Raw genomic sequence first — 18,141 nt, 5'->3', positions numbered from 1 at the left:
AACGTGAGCTCGCAATCGTTGAATCGTAAAGCCTCCGTTAGATATGAACCGGTGAACTCTGTACGGATTTATTCTGCAAGCATAAACGCGCATGAATGAAAACGTGCACGGACGAATGACGTTGCGCTGTGAAGCATGTGCATCTGTTGTTTAAGATGGAAATATACGAGAGCGTTTTGGTTTGTTGGTCAGAACATGACAAGTGTAAGGTGTGTCATGTCAATGCGGCGCGCGTTCACTCGAACCACATACGTTGCGCGAGCGCCTGTGGGCTGGACCATTGTTGCGCAGCATCCCTGCATCCCAACCTTTTCCGTGTAGAATCAATAACACTTGACTAGACCACAGAGGAGTTCGTTTTCCATGGCGACTAAACATGAATGGACGTTTACTTTCAAAGGCATCCCCACACACGCAGAGACGTTGCGGAAAAGAAGCCCTTCATGTTTTGTGATTCTGCTGGGCTGCACAGTGGAGTTTAAATGACACTATGAACGATTGGCTTTACCTCAAGTCATAGTTCTTACAACATAGTCTAAGCAAACTGCAAAAATGAGATCTGACACCTTGTGCCATAGAAGAAGCATTATGTCCTGTTCCACTGGGGGCAGTGTTTTGGAAAGACATTGTGACGAGAATAGTGAGATTGTATCTTGAGACAGGTTTACTAATTATGAATGTATCATGGAAAGATGAGACGAAGTGATTAGTCAGCTTTTACTGACAGTTGATTGGCTCCAAAAATGTTTCTGGATCTGTTTTTGCACATTAGCAATATTGAGATGAACGAGGATGATGAGAGAGAGCTGTGTCCAGGTGTTATACACCTCCTCGTATTAGACATCGGCCAAGAGGACAAACATCAGTGACAGGCATGCGGTAAAGAAATAAAGGCATTTCGCAAAGTACAGGATCCATTAGTTCTTCTCAGCATTGACCTCAGGACTGAATCCTCATGAACAGATTTGAAACTTCACAATGATGTGAAACTTTGCAAGATGCTTGTTTATATCTTCAAAGTGCACGTTCAGTTTGAACAAACATGAATTTGATGTTTTATACGTTTTGATATTGGTGAATTTACCCTTTCCAAGTCAGATTTCAATCTAATAACTATTATAGGATTTTTAAGCGCTTGTGTATGAGGAACGTACTACACAATGACATTTATACCGTCATATATTCACAGTTTAACTATCAAATAAAATGTCTTCCTAGCTCTTCAGAAGTTATCAAGGACTCTTTCCATGAGAGATTTGAGTCTCTCGTGTGGTGTTGTTGAGCTGTAGCGGCTGTGATTCTGTATGTCAGTCTTTCATTGGTTTTATTAATCCCGTGGCTCTCGGAGCTTTCAGACGTACAGCTGCTGTGTCGAGATCTTCAGTGTGCTGGTGCTCGCCGAGACAGAAGTGAAACCTTACTCGAGGAAAGTGAAGCACATTAAATCATTTTCGCAAAAGTACTAAGCAAATCCAGTTGTGTCAGTGTCTAAGGCTGAAAGAGAATTCAAATAATGAAGATGTCATCACTGAAGTGCACAATAAATTGTGCAGGACTCTTTTTTGTTTCCGCATGCAGCAGGATCTTTCCTTGTCATTTTTAATCTTAGTCACTTTGTCGGCAAAGATTTTCTGTCTTCTGTTTTCAAAAATCAATCCAGATGATAAATGTAAAGCCATCTGCGGTCTGATGTTGAGCAGAAATGTGAACATTATTTAAGATTCATCACAGATCAACTATTAATCTTGTGATATTTTACATTGTTATGTCTTTTCAACATCTGTCGTTAACCCATAAATAATGAAATGTCTGTTAACATGTGGCTTTCTTTTCCCATCAGTTAAATGTCGGCTCGGTTTGATGCAGAAATCATTTAGAATTTTAATGAATGAAACTGAAAACAGGGCCAGAAGACACCCCATGAAATTGAAATGATTACATTTTAAGAATATAGACTTTAAATAAAACATCATTATCATACGTAGCAAACCATTTCAATTTCTGAATAATACACAACACGTTCTTACAGTATGTTTATCGTTGTCTTTCTCATCACAGGTGTCAGTGAACGGCTCACAATGACAGATGCTGTGATGGCCACTAAAGGTGTCCACGTGTCGTCTGGACCGTGCGCCGGTGCTGAGCTCACCGATGAAGAAAAGGAGATCATCAACAGCGTCATCGCCCGGGCTGAGAAAATGGAGGCGATGGAGCAGGAGAGGATCGGGTGAGATGATGACAGACACAAATATTTTCTTGTGTTGTCATAACTTATTAAGCAGTAGTGCTTCAGGAGACTCGAGTTTCAGTAAAAACAAATCATACCAGGTCACCTGGGTATAAAAAGGCAAATAAATAAAGAATAGTTATAATATTCGAGGACGTTTGAACAGAACATCTAATTTTATTTTATGTTTCTTCAAACTTCCATCTTGAACAGCACAAGGTTTGTCATTTGTCTTTATTTTCTTCAGTACTTTGATGCAATGACATTACTTTTTTGTTCACTCCTTCTGTTAAACAGATGGTCTAGAAAGGCACGAGAAATAATAAACTGCAGACGACGAAATATAACAGAATACGCAAAAGAGGACAAATGATAAAGGAGACACAAACAGAACTTTTATGCAATCAAAACATGTCAAAAATGTCTTACAAGAAATGATCAATGAGTGCATTTACATGCACAGAATAAAGGGATATCTATCAGAAACATGTTTCCACGTGTTTACATGCACAGTAATAAATCGGCTGAGCAGAAAACCGTGTTTACATGGAAGTCCACGATAATCTGTCATTAAAAATGCTGCAGGATCGTTCAAAAGCTGTATTTTTATGTTCTAGAAGTTTGAAGTTTATTGACTGGATTATAGCAGAAAATTAATTATACAAATATAATATTAAAAATAAGATATAAAAACAATAGTAGAGATATGAAACATGCATCCATTCACCGCACATAGAGCCTTAAAAAGTATAAAAGATGGGGACCCTAAGCATCCACTTTACATTCAATGAGCAGTCTAATACCAAAAGGAATGGCCAAACTACAGAAAATAAAACAAGTAAAATAAAGAAGTACAAGAGTAATACAAAATAATCATTACAGTACAACACAGTAAAATACTAATCATAAGCAATTTTAAAAAGATGTGTTTTTAACACCTTCTTGAAACGGGTTAATGTAGGAGCATCTTTAACAGAGAGAGGAAGTGCGTTCCATAACCTGGGTGCTGCAACAGAGAAAGCTCTCGTGGTCATATACCAATATCGCCTGCATAAACTGTATCCAGTGTATCGCCAAAAATGACTTCACAAGTTGACATATGAAGTAAAAACAGATAAGGAGACACAACTCCACCGTTTGGAACCCCTGATGTCACAACCTTCCATTAAGTGCTTTTACCCTTTGCAACCATTCTTTGTTGCTTCCTGTGGTGCAGCTAAACAACCAAGACAACAGCTGTGGACAGAGGTTAAGAGCTATTAAATGCTGAAAAAGCCTTGCATGGTCAACTCGATCAAAAGCTTTTGACATATCTGCCAATAATCCACGGACATAGTTGGTTGTTGAGAATCTGCCTCCCTTAGACATGTGTGCATGTTCTTAACCAAAGCATTTGTCGAGCTGTGTTTAGGCAAATAAGCATACGGATTGTTGCCTTCATTCAGAACTGTCGGCATAAGGTACTTCAACACAAACCTCTCTTGTATTTTACCAATGCAGGAAGTTAAGGAGATTGGTCTCCGTTCAGATTTTTCATTTGGTCGTGCAACCTTTGGGACTGGACATATATAAGCTTCTTTCCATGCAGTTGGTAAAATTCCCACCCACAGGTATTGATCGGAGATGCTTTAACTGGTGTCAAATCTTCTGCGTGGTCCCAGTGAAGCCAAGGAAGTATCATCAGGGCCACTTGCTTTCTGTGTGTCTAATCTTACAAGGGCTTGTTTTATTTGTCCTCATTGTCGATGAAATCCCACCACTGTCTCAGCTCTTTACATTTTTGATTGTATTATTTGCATACTATTTATTTTTTGCTTGTTTGATCCTCCATTGGACAATGTTTCTTTCTTCCATTTTTGTAGCTTTCCCATGTTTTTGGTACATTTTCTGTCAACGTTTTATGGCACATTTCCAGTCATCCGAGGTTTGCCATATGTTATTGCTTTCCTTTGCAGTGGCATGCATATTTGCAGAGCTGTCCGGATATGAGTATTAAAAATCTAAATTTCCTCAGCTTCATACACAGGAGACCATCCTGTAATGGCCATAAACTATGCAAATGCTTCTCTTCCTTCTTTGGAACACATCGACCCAATCTACTGTATATTCCCCTTTTCTTGAAAGTTTTTTTTTCTGATGGAACCATCAACACTGAGCAGTGAAGACTTGAACCGACTGGAGCAATGAATCAACTATACAGGATTCATTTAGAAATGTCCTTTTCAATACTTAAATAAATTATGATTGATGTGTTTACGTATGCTTAGCTTTTTTGAGTAAACTATATTTATACTGTTTTATTTTTGTAAATCACTCATTTGGTTAGTAAAACACACCGCATTTGTGTGTAAAAGTTTTTTTCTACAGCTAGATGGTGCCAGAGCCAAGCGTTACTTTAGGTAAATTATTTACATGTGAATCAAAATGTGAATTACATTTTATACTAAATTGTTCTAACTGTCAGTTTTTATTCAAGAGTGTTAATTGATATATTATTTCTTATAGTTTACAGTTATGTTTATCTAAATTTAACTGACAAGGGCCCCACAATGGTTTGCTTAGGGCCCCAGACGTCTAGGGTCGACGCTGGTAGTAGATCATATGTAGTTATGTCTGTGGACGTTTTTACTTCTATTAAATTATATTAAAAAGTTCTGTATAGTGTATCCCATGAGGCGTGTGTCCAATAACAGTGTGAATCAGTCTTTGCTTACCTTGACCGCCTCTGACTCCACTTTCCTCCGACACAAAATGTGGTTTTCCAGGAGCTTCTGCCTAATTTGAGATGGCAAACATGAAGCATATTTCCTGAGAGTCCGTAAAAGTTGTTTATGTCACTCTCCTTGTAGTCTCCATTCCAATTTGGTAGAGGACAAACAGCCCATTCAAAAATATATATCCAATAAAAGTCCGGTCTTAAAATAGAGTCAAGATAAAATTTCTTGTTATTATCCAAAACCATAATTCCATAAAAAAAAGATATGACGGCAGATATTAAGTTTGATTTCTAAAAGAACACTTTAAAAAAATCAAAGGAAAGCAGCCATCTTGCATCTCCGCCATGATGGCCTCTATGATGTTATGATTATATGTCTTCTCATGTCCGCAGTACATATATGCAACAATAGTTTTACATTGTACCGTTTCTACGCCGACTGCATGACTCGATTCTTTCATTGAGCTGGATTTGCTTGCTCCGTTTATGAGCTTTCCCCGTCAAAGGCAAACCGTTCACGCATTTACATGACCTTACTTGTTATCAGCTTATGAAGCATAATCAGTGTTTTAACAGCATATGTGATGGGCAGAGTTGAAAAGGTCTGTGTTTTGTTTGATCGGCAGGCGTCTGGTAAATCGTCTGGATAACATGAAGAAAACAGTGTGTGGTGATGGAGTGTCACGCTGTCTGTTGTGTGGAGAACAGCTGGGAACTCCGGGTGTGAGCTCTGTGGTGTGCGAGGACTGCAAGAAGGTGAGAAACATTATACAGCCAAGAGCCCGTAGATGCTAAAGATCAGCTGATGCCAACAAATGTAAACATGAAGGTGTAGAGCTGAATCACACATCTTTAATACTGGATTAAAAAAGTTAAATAAAAAATAAAAACAGAAAGGGGAAGTGCTCCTGGACCAGCGTGATGAGAATTGACGATGTTCTCCTCCTCAGAACATGTGTACTAAGTGTGGAGTGCAGGCGAACTCTCGACCGCGCTCTGTCTGGCTCTGCAAGATCTGCAGCGAACAGAGAGAGGTGGGCAAGCATTATCATACGCAGAACTAAACTCTAGCTGTACTTCACGACTCTGATGGTTTTTTCACGTTTTTATTAAAGGTGTGGAAACGATCTGGAGCCTGGTTCTTCAAAGGCCTCCCGAAACAGTTCTTACCCTCACCCATTCCCATCTCTAGAGCCAAAGACCCCAGTCCTCAACGGACCCCTGCTGTACGGCCAGCTGTTGAGCAGTCTCAAGGACGGGTCGCAGGTCAGCTGGACCGCCACTCATCTTACACTTTTATAATCATTGTTTGTTGTTCTGGTCCACCTCAAATCCTTCACTTTCATGATATGTTCTTCAGGTCCAGTAGAGAGTCACCCACCTGATGCAGAGTCAAAGGCTACAAGTAAGAGCTCCGAGATTTAAAGTCCCAGTGAAATAAAAAATTACAATGCCTTATTTTTCATGAAATATTGCAGCGTTTATTGTTTTCTTTAAAAAAATGTCTGTGCCTTCATAATCTAAAGTTAAAATCTGAAAATGCACTTCTGTCCTGTAATGACTATCCATCTTGATGACTTACGTCATTTCCTCCCCTTCAACTGTCAGTCTGCTGCCAGTTCCATTTCAAAATGCAACGGCTGTTTTTATACATCCAATCAAATCCTAGAGAAAGACGAAAGCCATGCTTACTATTTTTCTTAATCATTCGGAAGTCGCAAATCGCAAATTCCGGTTCACGGGGACTTTAAACCACCTCAAGCTTTCTTTTTTCCGTCCACAAGCACATTTCCACTATACAATACATGTATCCATTACTTACTTTAAAAATAAAGAAAGGTTTGGTTGAAATGATAAACAAATATATTGTATATAAGTATACAATTCCTTTTACACTGAACAAAATTATAAACAAATGTTTTAGTTTTTCATGGGCTAAACATTCTGTATGTACAAGAAACATCCAGCATCTTCACCTCCAAGATCGTCTGAGACCAGCCACCCGGACAGCTGCTGCAAAATTTGGTTTGCATAACCAATTTATTTTTGCCCAAACTGTCAGAAACCGTCTCAGGGAAGCTCATCTGCATGCTTGTCGTCCTCATCTGGATCTCGACCTGATTGCAGTTCATCGCCGTAACCAGCTTGAGTGGGCAAATGATCACATTCGATGGCTTCTGGCACTTTGGAGGGGTGTTCTCTTCACGGATGAACCCCGGTTTTCACTGTACAGGGCAGATGGCAGACAGCATGTATGGTGTCGTGTGGTTGAGCGGTTTGCTAATGTCAACGCTGTGGATCAAGTGGCCCATGGTGGCGTTGGGGTTATGGTATGGGCAGACATTTGTTATGGACAATAAACACAGGTGCATTTCATTGAGGGCATTTTGAATACGCAGAGACACTGTGACGAGATACTGAGGCCCATTGCTGTGCCATTCATCCACGACCATCTCCTCATGTTGCAAGGATCTGTACACAATTCCTGGAAGCTGAAAACATCTCAGTTCTTGCATGGCCAGCACACTCACCGGACATGTCTCCCATTGAGCATGTTTGGGATGCTCTGGATCGGCGTATACGACAGCGTGTTCCAGTTCCTGCAAATATCCAGCAACTTCGCACAGCCTTTGAAGAGGAGTAGACCAACATTCCACAGGCAAACATCAACAACGTGATCAGCTCTATGTGAAGGAGATGTGTTGCACTGCGTGAGGCAAATGGTGGTCACACCAGATACTGACTGGTTTTCGGACCCCCCGGACCCCCCACAGAAAAGGCTGTACATTTTAGAGTGGCCTTTTATTGTGGCCAGCCTAAGGCACACCTGTGCAGTCCAATCAGCATCTTGATATGCCACACCTGTGAGGTGGATGGATTATCTCGGCAAAGGAGAAGTGCTCACTAGCACAGATTTGTGAACAATATTTGAGAGAAATATGCCTTTTGTGTGCATAGAAAGTCTTAGATCTTTGAGTTAAGCTCATGAAAAATGGGGCAAAAACAAGAGTTGTTTATAATTTTGTTCAGTTTGTATTACACTAAATATCCTGTCGCTAAAAAACAAATATGCTCACAAGTTATCTATTTGAATCTAAAGTTGCTCATTTTTATTTATGTACCGCTGTTGTATAGGTTCAGAGACAAAAAGAAATCCACCGATGTCTCCGAAACCGCCCGTGGGTCTAAAACCCGTGGGTCTTCAGTCTCGCTGTTCATCAGAGTCGGACGGAAGTGTTCAGAACAGTCCTGTAGCGATGAAGAAAATGGTGAATGTGAATGCAGCCCGACCCATTACATCTGCCGCAGCCCAGCCGGGTAAAAACAAATCTGCATTTCTCTTGTTTTCTCTTGGCGTTTTTAAACACCAGTCAAGTCTTTTGTTTCCGTATGCTTGGCTTTGTATAATGTTATGAATAACTAGATTGCCACAGATGGAAAGAACACAGGTGAAAATTATTAGTGTCAATTTAATCCTTTTGTAAGGGGCCAAACATTCGTTTGGAAGCTCACGCTCTCCCGGCTTCTGCCGTTGCTAAGCAACCATGGGCTGTTTAAACGAGGAGGTATTTACAAAGGTTATGTGGATTATATACACTGAAAGTACCATGCAATAACTCTGCTATTAGATGTATTAATGCTTCGATCATCTGCGCCTCCATCTTCGTTCAGCTTTTCTATATTGGGTCCACAAAAGGTGAAGCTGATTGGTTGGTTCTTGTCACATGCCATGCGGTGTGCTCGCTGCATTTTGGAAAGTTGAAATATTTTCATCTCCATGTGGCGCCGACACATCACACTGCATGCGTGTCACGAACACGTCGCTCTCAATTTGAGCGTGCTTATTGCGCATATAAATTTAAAATGACGAACTTGCATATAGCTCAGAGCTGATCATATCAGTCGATCGTACGCGCAAAGCTGTTGAGAAAACTAAACGTATCTGAACCGGCCACTCGATATGTTTCGTGTATCAAATAATGCTGCGTGTTCCAAGGCATTGCAGTAGGCCTTTAATTGAAATGCACAGCCATGCAGTGTTGTGGCATTCTAGCAAACTGTGAGTGACATCCGAGGACTGTTCCAAGATGGCGGGCGCGTCTATGTGCCTGGAGCGCTTGAATGAGGCATCTTAATGCAACTACATCACCGCAGGATAAAGCAACTTCCCTTACAGATAAAAATCCCATTGTAATAGAATGCGCTTCTGTTATTTAAAGCTTTTTTTGCGACTTTATTATATATTAAACATGTCAAATTGTGCGGACTGCTAATTCAGTTAAGTGTTTTGAGTTTATGCACCCTATCCCTGTACACCCTGTTCTAAATGTAGAACTTAAAAATGTTAAAAAGTCATCGTGAGATATTTTGTACCATTTTCGTCTCTCTCTATTTCAAACGAGTCTTGCTTATGCTGTCCATTACCCTTCTTTCCTCTAGGCAAAGTGCAGCTGAACGCAAAGACCTTTACAGTTTCTAATGGAGTCCAGCAAAACTGAATTCATGTGGGATTTGTTGATGTAGTTGGACGTCAATATAGAGCGTACCAGCTGCTATTTAATACAATTCACAGCCCACACCATTTACCGCACAGTGTTACTTTGAAGTCTGGTTTTTCAAATTCGTCTAAATCTGCAGGTGTAACGGCTGCATTTCTTGCAATGTGACCTATTAATGCCCACATTCAGCCTCTTCTTCATCTGATGAGCTTTCATCGTTGATATCAAATGATATGTATAGTTATTTATATCTAAGATTAGAAGACTATAAAATGATGCTGTGTTTGTCTCAAGCAGATGCAGAGAAAGGAAACTATCAATCCAATGTTGTGCAGCAGAGAGCGCCCCCTGTTGAGCCGGAGGAGCGGAGGAGCACTGTTCATAACCAACATCAGAGCGCTCCACCGGCGGACGAGGAGGAGGAAACCAACAGCTATGACTCTGATGAAGCAAGTAAGACAGTGTTTTAAATATTGAATCCATTTCTAGTCTTTAGAATTTATTTCCTATCAATGGCATCAGTCGTCATATTTGTTGATTTTCTCTCAGTTGTTTCTGGCTTTTAATCTGCAGCTGTAAATAACTTGGCTTTCATGATATTCACTAGTTTTTTTCTTTGTGCACTGGCGTCTGTGAGATATCTTTCGTCATATATATATAGAGAAGAACATGTGTTCGTGCGTACTGTTTCTTGAATACCTGGAAACATTTACAGTTGTGTTGAGGATATGTATTTTACATATCTTTCACAACATCTGATCTCTGAACTCTCACTTTGGATAAAAGCGTAAATGTAAATTTAAATGAAAATGTTCACATCATGTGAACTCGTGGAGAAATTCTGACGCCAAAACGAATGCAGACAGAAGCTATTCACAGTCTTTTATTCGCAGTTCTGTAAGGTTGTGACGTTATCTGTTCAATGTAAGTTTTAGTGTTAATCCACTACATGATATTATCCAGTATATGCTATATTAATACAGCATGTGTTGTGTTTTTGTGTATGTTTGGAAATACACAGTAGGGTTCAAGAGTTTTCATTGTTTGGCGTTTATCGTCACTGAATTTGAATGCATTTGTAGTGTGAACACTGGAGACATTTCATCATATGATCGTCAACTATCCTGCCAGTATAGTAGTATTACTCTTGAGAGGTAACATTCGTCTTTTGTAAGTCACTTTGGATAAAGCGCCTAGTAAACTAATAAGTATAATGTGTTTTGTTGGCGGTTAATCATTTGAGAAACCCTCTCCAGGGTTTATATAATAGAAAGAGGCCAGAGAGACATCAACAATAAATCTTCAGCAGTTTCCTTGCACGGTTGAGTCTGTGACTGTACTGGTGTATGCAGAGAAACTTCATTACACAAATGAATCTGTGATTGATTGAAATAAATATTCACTGCAGATACACGTGACATTGAACATGTTTGTCATGCCTTAAAACTGACCTGTTTGAACCGATGGTATAATAACAGAGAGAATGTCCTCCAAACCAGAACATTGGCTCGTATTTTATGATTCGTAAAAGTCCATTAGACGTGTGGTCAGAACATTATAATCCTACGGAGTGAAGCGTGTTTTCAAAAAACGTCCTGAGCGCTTTATCTGTAGCTCAGAGCGTATTTGTAAATTGAAAACTTCAAACTCAGATTTCACAGCTAACCGATGACAGAGACCTGTCGTTTTTTCCATAACAACATGCGAGGAACGTTATTGGTCGAAAAAGCTCAAGCTCGAAGAAATAAATCAACATTTTCTGATTGCATTTCTAGCGAGAAATTAGTATTGTAGTTTTTAATTATGTGATTTTGCAAATAGGCTCTCTCTTTATCATTCAAATAACTTCCGTTACGCTGCCTCCCAAGTCATGGCGTTCGCTGCTATTTTTAACCAAAAACCGCGAGCGTTTGAAAAAGTCTGAACACGGCCTAACTTATTTTTTTAGGAGCACTTGTGATAGCAGAGTCAATTGAAGTTGTTTTTAAAGAAACATGAATTTGGCACAGTATAGCACGCACAAAAATGATAAACTAAGCTTTTTGGTTATAATTGATCATACCAAGGGGGCTGTTGAATGCTTCCTTGTGATTGGCTGGCCAACATTCTAAGGGGGTTTCCAATGTTTTTCATGAAGCGCACCTATAAAGTAGTTCCAGATCTGTCAACACATTACAGTTTCATATCACTGCTCCAAGTGTAACTGAATAATGTTATTATACTGCAGCCTACGGTCCACCACAGAATACACGCAGGGAATCTTTATAATATATGAAATCTACATATGTCTAATTAATAACATTTGATTTGGGATTCACCAACAACAAAATCAAATTGCACATTAGTCTCGTTGTGTCTTGCATCCAGCTCTCAAACTGCAACAAAAGAGGAAGATCAGACGCAGCACTTTAATCAATTGTTTCTGTAATAACTTGTTGTAAATATTTATCATATATAGTTGGCGGTCTGTTGGCTATACTAAGATTATCAACTCCAGCTCTCACACTATGTGGTTCTCAAACTGTCATTTGGGGAAGGTCACTTGGCTTTTGCAGTGCATTACACTTCAAAATTGTTGATTGGCTTAATTATTGATTAAAAATGTGACTTGTTCATTGGTTTATGTGTTTTTGTGCTTGGACATTGGATGCACAAGCAAGCGCCGCGAGTGCGGATGATGCACGCATCTATAGTTGCGGCTCTCTGCCTTCCGCAAATATAACTCAAAGAAACATCACACAGACGCATTCAACAAGTCTCAGTTATGTTATTACAGACACAAACCCCTCCAAACGACACCTGATGAAACACTCGCACAGCCTGAATTTTCCTTTCTCATATGGGGAAACGCAGCAATGGAAATGCATCCAATCGCAGTGCATAATGTCACGTAATGGAGGCGCCTTTGAGAGTCGTGGTTTCTTAATTTGATTTGTTTAAATGGGTTATGCGTTAAGATCAAGTCAGTCAAAATATTTTTTCACGGCCACAAATGTGGATTTTAGAAATACATGAAGTGACACCGTCATATGCATCATGATTAACATGATGTTTTTTCTATTTTATGCATGTGGATATGATGTGTAATGATTGTGTTTGTTTCAGCTACTCTGGGCGCTCTGGAGTTCACTTTACTGTATGATCAACAGAACAACAGTCTTCAGTGTAACATCATCAGAGGAAAGGCAAGTTCACTTTAGACTTGCGTCTTACATCTTCTCTCTGAGAGTCTAAGCTCTCCCAATGCCATGACCTGTGTGTCTGATGCCAAATTACAACTTTGCCGTGTTCCTGATTTGTTCTTTCAGGGTTTAAAGCCAATGGATTCTAATGGACTGGCAGACCCGTATGTGAAGCTTCATCTGTTACCCGGTGCCAGTAAGGTAAGAGCTGTACGCTGTCATGTGTATAAAACCAGGATGTTTCTATTATTGTCATTTATTTTCATTGAAAATGACTTTTGTGGTGGTAGTTTGTGCAATGTTTTTTTTTATAATTGGGATACTAGAAATGGTTGCTTAATATAGATAAAATGAGCCCCAGTACATGCGTGAATAGTCAGAATTAAAACAAGAACGAGTCAACTTAAGACAATAGAACAAATAGACACGGCGTTAAGATACAGATACAAACAGCGCTTTTTAGTTTAGGTGCTTTTGTTGCGTTCTGTCACTTTAAGACTGGATCCTCTCATGACCCACATCTCACCATTTGTGTTCACGAACACTGACCCTGACATCTGCATCTATGTGTAAATAAACAAACAAATTATGACTAATCAGATCATTGTTATTTTGTGAGAATTGTTTAATTCATGTCATCATTTTGCAAATGTGAAATGTGATGTTATGCTCATTCTGTGTTGCTTTTAGTGATGCCATAAAAGTCCAACATTCGAATACATTTATCATTGGATGTAATGACTTGAATTATCTAAGCATCAGTCATTGGATTTGCAAATGTGAGATGACCCTGATTGTTATATTAGAGATAAAAGAGAAGTATTTATGTATACATTTAGTAAGATATTTATATTAGCAGAATATAGTTTAAAACCTAACTGTTCTCATCGATCTGTGTATAAATTACACACTGTTGCAAAATTGTAGTATATGATGCACCAAACGCAATGCACTATATGCAAATATTGGCATATCATTTGCATGCAAAATGTAACTTTGGTGTACGTATTTGTGGTGAGGAAGGCGGGACGAGAGCTGTGATAAGATGCGGGACTGGTGCGCGCACAGTTGCTTGCACTTATCACTGACGCCACCGGCCCCGCGTCACGGCTCTCGTCCCGCCTTCCTCACCACATATTACACCAATCTTGCAACAGGTTGTTATTTATACGCAATCGATGAGAATGGGTTGTTTTAAACTTGTATGTGACATTGAAGTGTTTTATGTCACGTACACCTCAGCATTTTGACTCTGGTTAATTGATGATAGTTTATCTTTTCCGTCAATGCAGTCAAATAAATTGCGCACCAAGACGCTACGGAACACTCGCAACCCGACCTGGAACGAGACGCTGGTGTATCACGGGCTGACAGATGAAGACATGCAGCGCAAGACCCTCAGGTTTCATTCTTCTTCATTTAACACGATCACAAACACTTCACATGATCAATACTCATCCAATTACATTTTTTCTTCAATCTTAAAACATTCTTCTAACATTCTACTCTTTGAGTTTTTTTATTCTTGAAAAAGTGCAGATTTCTACATTTTAAGCGCTGTGTTTGATGTAACGTTCATTGTTCAGCGATGCTTGTATTAAACGGTGTTATTATATTTGTTGGTGCAGAATATCTGTGTGTGACGAGGATAAGTTTGGCCACAATGAGTTTATCGGAGAAACGCGGGTCGCTCTGAAGAAACTGAAGTTTAATCAGAGGAAGAACTTTAGCGTGTGTCTGGAGAGAGTTGTTCAGGTGACTCCTTCACATAGTCACACAACCATCACTGAATATATAATCGTATGAATCATGTTAATGTAGATCTCTTTCTATAGACAAAGAGAACGTCCACGGCCGGTGGTGCACGAGGAATGTCTCTCTATGAGGACGAGGTAAAACTTTACATTCATCATTTACAATAACGTTAACAGCAGTTGTGTTTGTCACTGGTGGATGTGTTGTCATTTCCGCAGAATGGTGTATTTCAGTTAAATGACCGTCAGTTGTGGAGTTCACACTTATTGTTATTTTAAGCTTTTGAACTCCAATACTTTGTTTCTCTGTCCAGACCGGGAAAGATGGAGTTGAGTCGGAGGAGAGAGGTCGTATTCTGATATCACTCATGTTCAACAGTCAACAGAGTCGGCTCATCATCGGCGTCGTACGCTGCGTTCATCTCGCAGCCATGGATGCTAATGGATACTCGGATCCTTTCGTTAAAATGTGAGTCTCTCTCTATCAAACCAACATTTGTTATTGTTTTTATTACAGAATACATTTCATAGATTTTATTATTTTGAGGTTAATGGTTGATGTATTTATTTCATTTCTACATTTGGCAGATTCCTCTGTATATACTTTTGAAATATTTATTGATTAAATGAAATGTATTTTAATAGAATCACTTTCTAATTGATTTTGAATTCATATTTTAGAAGCTTGTGCAAAAATTGTCAATGCACAATTGTGTTTAATCCACACATGTCTTTGATGAATCAATCAATTGTTATATGTCATCATTCATAACACATATTTGCTTTACATTAATGCTGTCAATCGTATAAAACAATTAATCTGATTAATCACACATAACTTTAATGGTTTATAATGCACTTCGACATTCTAATCATTTCACATTTAATCTCCAAATTAATGTAGAAATAATAGATTTCTTTAACCTTATCATTTTATGAATGAAAGCCGACATTCTGATATTAGTACTGCAACGGATGTGTCTATTAAATTGATGATTTTTCTTTATTTTAACATTGAAGTACAGTATAATTAAGAGCTATCATGTCTAAAAGGTACAGAATGAATTTCTCAAACACTTCACAGTCCTCAATGGTAAATTCTAAATTAAATGCACAATTAAAGCTACAAAACACATTGGATTCCTCTTTTCTTTGGTTCTTTGATGAGCATTAGTTACAGGATACATGTTTAAGAATGCCGCCCCTTTAAGAGCTTCCCTTTTTCATGACTCTTTGCATTCATTTAGGATTTTATTTAACACGTTGAATTTTGTGCTCACGAAATTACTAGACAAAACTGGCTTTCTGGTAGAATGTTGTGTTTCTAGTCATTCAAGCAGGAAAGAGAAAAGAGATTCACTGACTGATTTTTAACCTGTGACTGTATATACACCGTGGACCGCTGTCGTGATGCATTGAGCCGCATCCCACAGTTAGAAGCTACTGTTTCAAATAGCGCTTAAATGGTTTTAAGGCCTTTACATGAATCGCTCCCTTTGTATTGTGAAATAGGCAAATTGCGTTAAATATTTTATTTAAATACGTTTTTTTTTGCATGCGTTAACGTTGACAGCCCTGATTTACATTGACATTAGTTTTTAATTTATATTTGGACTTCTCTGAATAAATTTATGATCTGTGTGTCAGTAAATCAATTGAGTACCTTAGAGATGACGTATTTTTGATGACATAAAACACACCAGTTATAACTCGTGATTTTTAAAAGCCTGATTTTGTCTTAAAAATGGTGTTAAAAAGTTGCTAACAGCGACTACTTCCTTTGGCGGGGACGTTAGACGTCATCACACGTAAAGCTCATAAACAATGATGCACAAATCTCTTCAAGCGTAGATGCGGATTCATTCACGGACTAACCAGGGAAAACATGTTTAATAAAGTTTGAAAGAGTTGGTGGTGGAGACGTTGATATCGAGCGACCTCTGTTCATAGCGTCGTGTTAGCTTTTACTTCTGCCGATTTTATTTCGACTTCAAAGGTAACAAATGTGTTCATTTGCAAAGATTATCTCGATAGACAAAACGTGTGAACAGCATCAACCTTTTATAATCACAGAGCTTCACGTTTGCGATCCTTCAAATGCCTACGAGCGAGCTAGAACGGTGCTTACTTCCAGGTTAGCCTACAAAAATACATCAGTGAGGTAACATTGATTCAGTGAGATCAAATAAAAACAAGTTTTGCATTTGAATCTAAGAATACATTACAGCCTCATGTCAGATGCTCATATTTTATCTCCAGATTAAAGCGAGAGGAAGAACAACTGAATAAATGTGCAAATCATCCACAACACATGAGTTTATGATCTATCAAATGTTTTTATGGATACAGATGTTTGAAACCTGACATGGGGAAGAAAGCAAAGAACAAGACACAGATCAAGAAGAAAACCCTTAACCCGGAGTTTAATGAGGTATGAATCTGAGGAATATGAAACATTTGTATGCAGTTTTCCTCTTTAACTTTACATTGATTTCGATTCGGTGACGAAAAGCTCTGAAATCTCAATTCAAACACATTTAACATGTACGTTCATTTCACACGCTCTCCTCTGTGAACTCGTTCTACTGCAGGAATTCAGTTACGAGATTAAACACGCAGAACTGGCCAAAAAGACTCTGGATATCTCCGTATGGGACTATGACATGGGCAAATGCAATGATTATATAGGTAATTGAAAATAAAAGGCTTGAAATGATACTACTTTCTTCAACTAATTGATTTGGATAATGACTGATTCATTTCAGGTGGATGTCAGCTGGGTATCACTGCCAAAGGCGAGTGTTTGAAACACTGGTACGAATGCCTGAAGAACAAAGACAAGAAGATCGAGCGCTGGCACACTCTACTGAATGATAATCACGTGTCCAGCGATTAAAGTCTGGACGCTCGTGCATGCCTTAGAGCTCCGCTCACCTGCCGTAAATCATCCACGTACTGCTTATCGCCGGAAACCGAGGATTTCTGGAGCTCCGCCCACTGTGACGCGAATTCAAATGAGCAAAGGTCAGCGCTCGTGTGTGCAATGATATTTACTTCTCTAATCCGGCCACCGTAGAATAGAAGAGCATTTTCATTTCGAAGTTCTAGTTGAATAGAAACTGTAAAAACTACAGATCTTTATCTTGTTGGCATGCCTTAATGTCATGTTTGTCAAAAAAAAAGCAGTGAGGCAGATACGGAATATGTTTAAACCAGTTTACAGGTCAACAATGAATGTCACCTTGTACTGTTCTCATAACCAAACCAAAACTAAAGCCTGAATATGACTAACAAACAAACGCTGTGCTCGAGAAATGTTTACATACACAATAACAGCAGACACACGTCCGACCGTCCAGAAGAAACTCTGTACCATTGTGATAAAACATTAAACCAGTGCTGAAGAATCCTTTAGTTCAGAAAGTGATTGATGAGGTTTATCATTGTTAGGTAGATCTTCCGAAGAAGACCGAAGCATCATATTTGTTTGCATGTGCTGCCTGATTCATCTACTTTTAAACTCTGTGCTTATTTGTGTTCTTCTCACGTACAGTCTTATAAAAATCTAATGAAAAAGACAAAGTCTGCGCTAATTCGGATTTTTTGTTAAATCAAAACCGATATGTTAAAAATGATATGATGACGCTGTGAAGGAGCGTGGAATAATGGGAACTGTCGTCTTCAACTCCACCACTAACACCGCGTCCTAACCAAACACGAGACACACGATGATGTTAATCAGAGGTTTAGTCCTAACCAGCGG

General features: G+C 39.0%; 1 protein-coding gene across 1 annotated transcript; it reads left to right on the top strand.

Annotated features, from left to right (window-relative positions):
* Positions 1–2,078: 2,078 nt before the first annotated feature.
* Positions 2,079–17,274, top strand: rph3ab (rabphilin 3A homolog (mouse), b; the record flags this gene model as incomplete). Its single annotated transcript, XM_079470760.1, has 15 exons — positions 2,079–2,227; positions 5,570–5,699; positions 5,894–5,977; positions 6,059–6,254; positions 8,079–8,261; positions 9,740–9,895; positions 12,548–12,627; positions 12,751–12,825; positions 13,917–14,026; positions 14,253–14,379; positions 14,460–14,516; positions 14,693–14,847; positions 16,728–16,809; positions 16,970–17,066; positions 17,144–17,274. The coding sequence occupies 15 exons, from the start codon at positions 2,079–2,081 to the stop codon at positions 17,272–17,274; spliced, it is 1,812 nt and encodes a 603-aa protein (XP_079326886.1).
* Between the last annotated feature and the right edge of the window lie 867 nt (positions 17,275–18,141).

Source organism: Barbatula barbatula (assembly GCF_947034865.1).
Source record: "Barbatula barbatula genome assembly, chromosome: 1".
Taxonomy (NCBI): domain Eukaryota; kingdom Metazoa; phylum Chordata; class Actinopteri; order Cypriniformes; family Nemacheilidae; genus Barbatula; species Barbatula barbatula.
The sequence above is the reverse complement of the archived record's forward strand: the minus strand, read 5'-3'. Positions and strand labels throughout refer to the sequence as shown.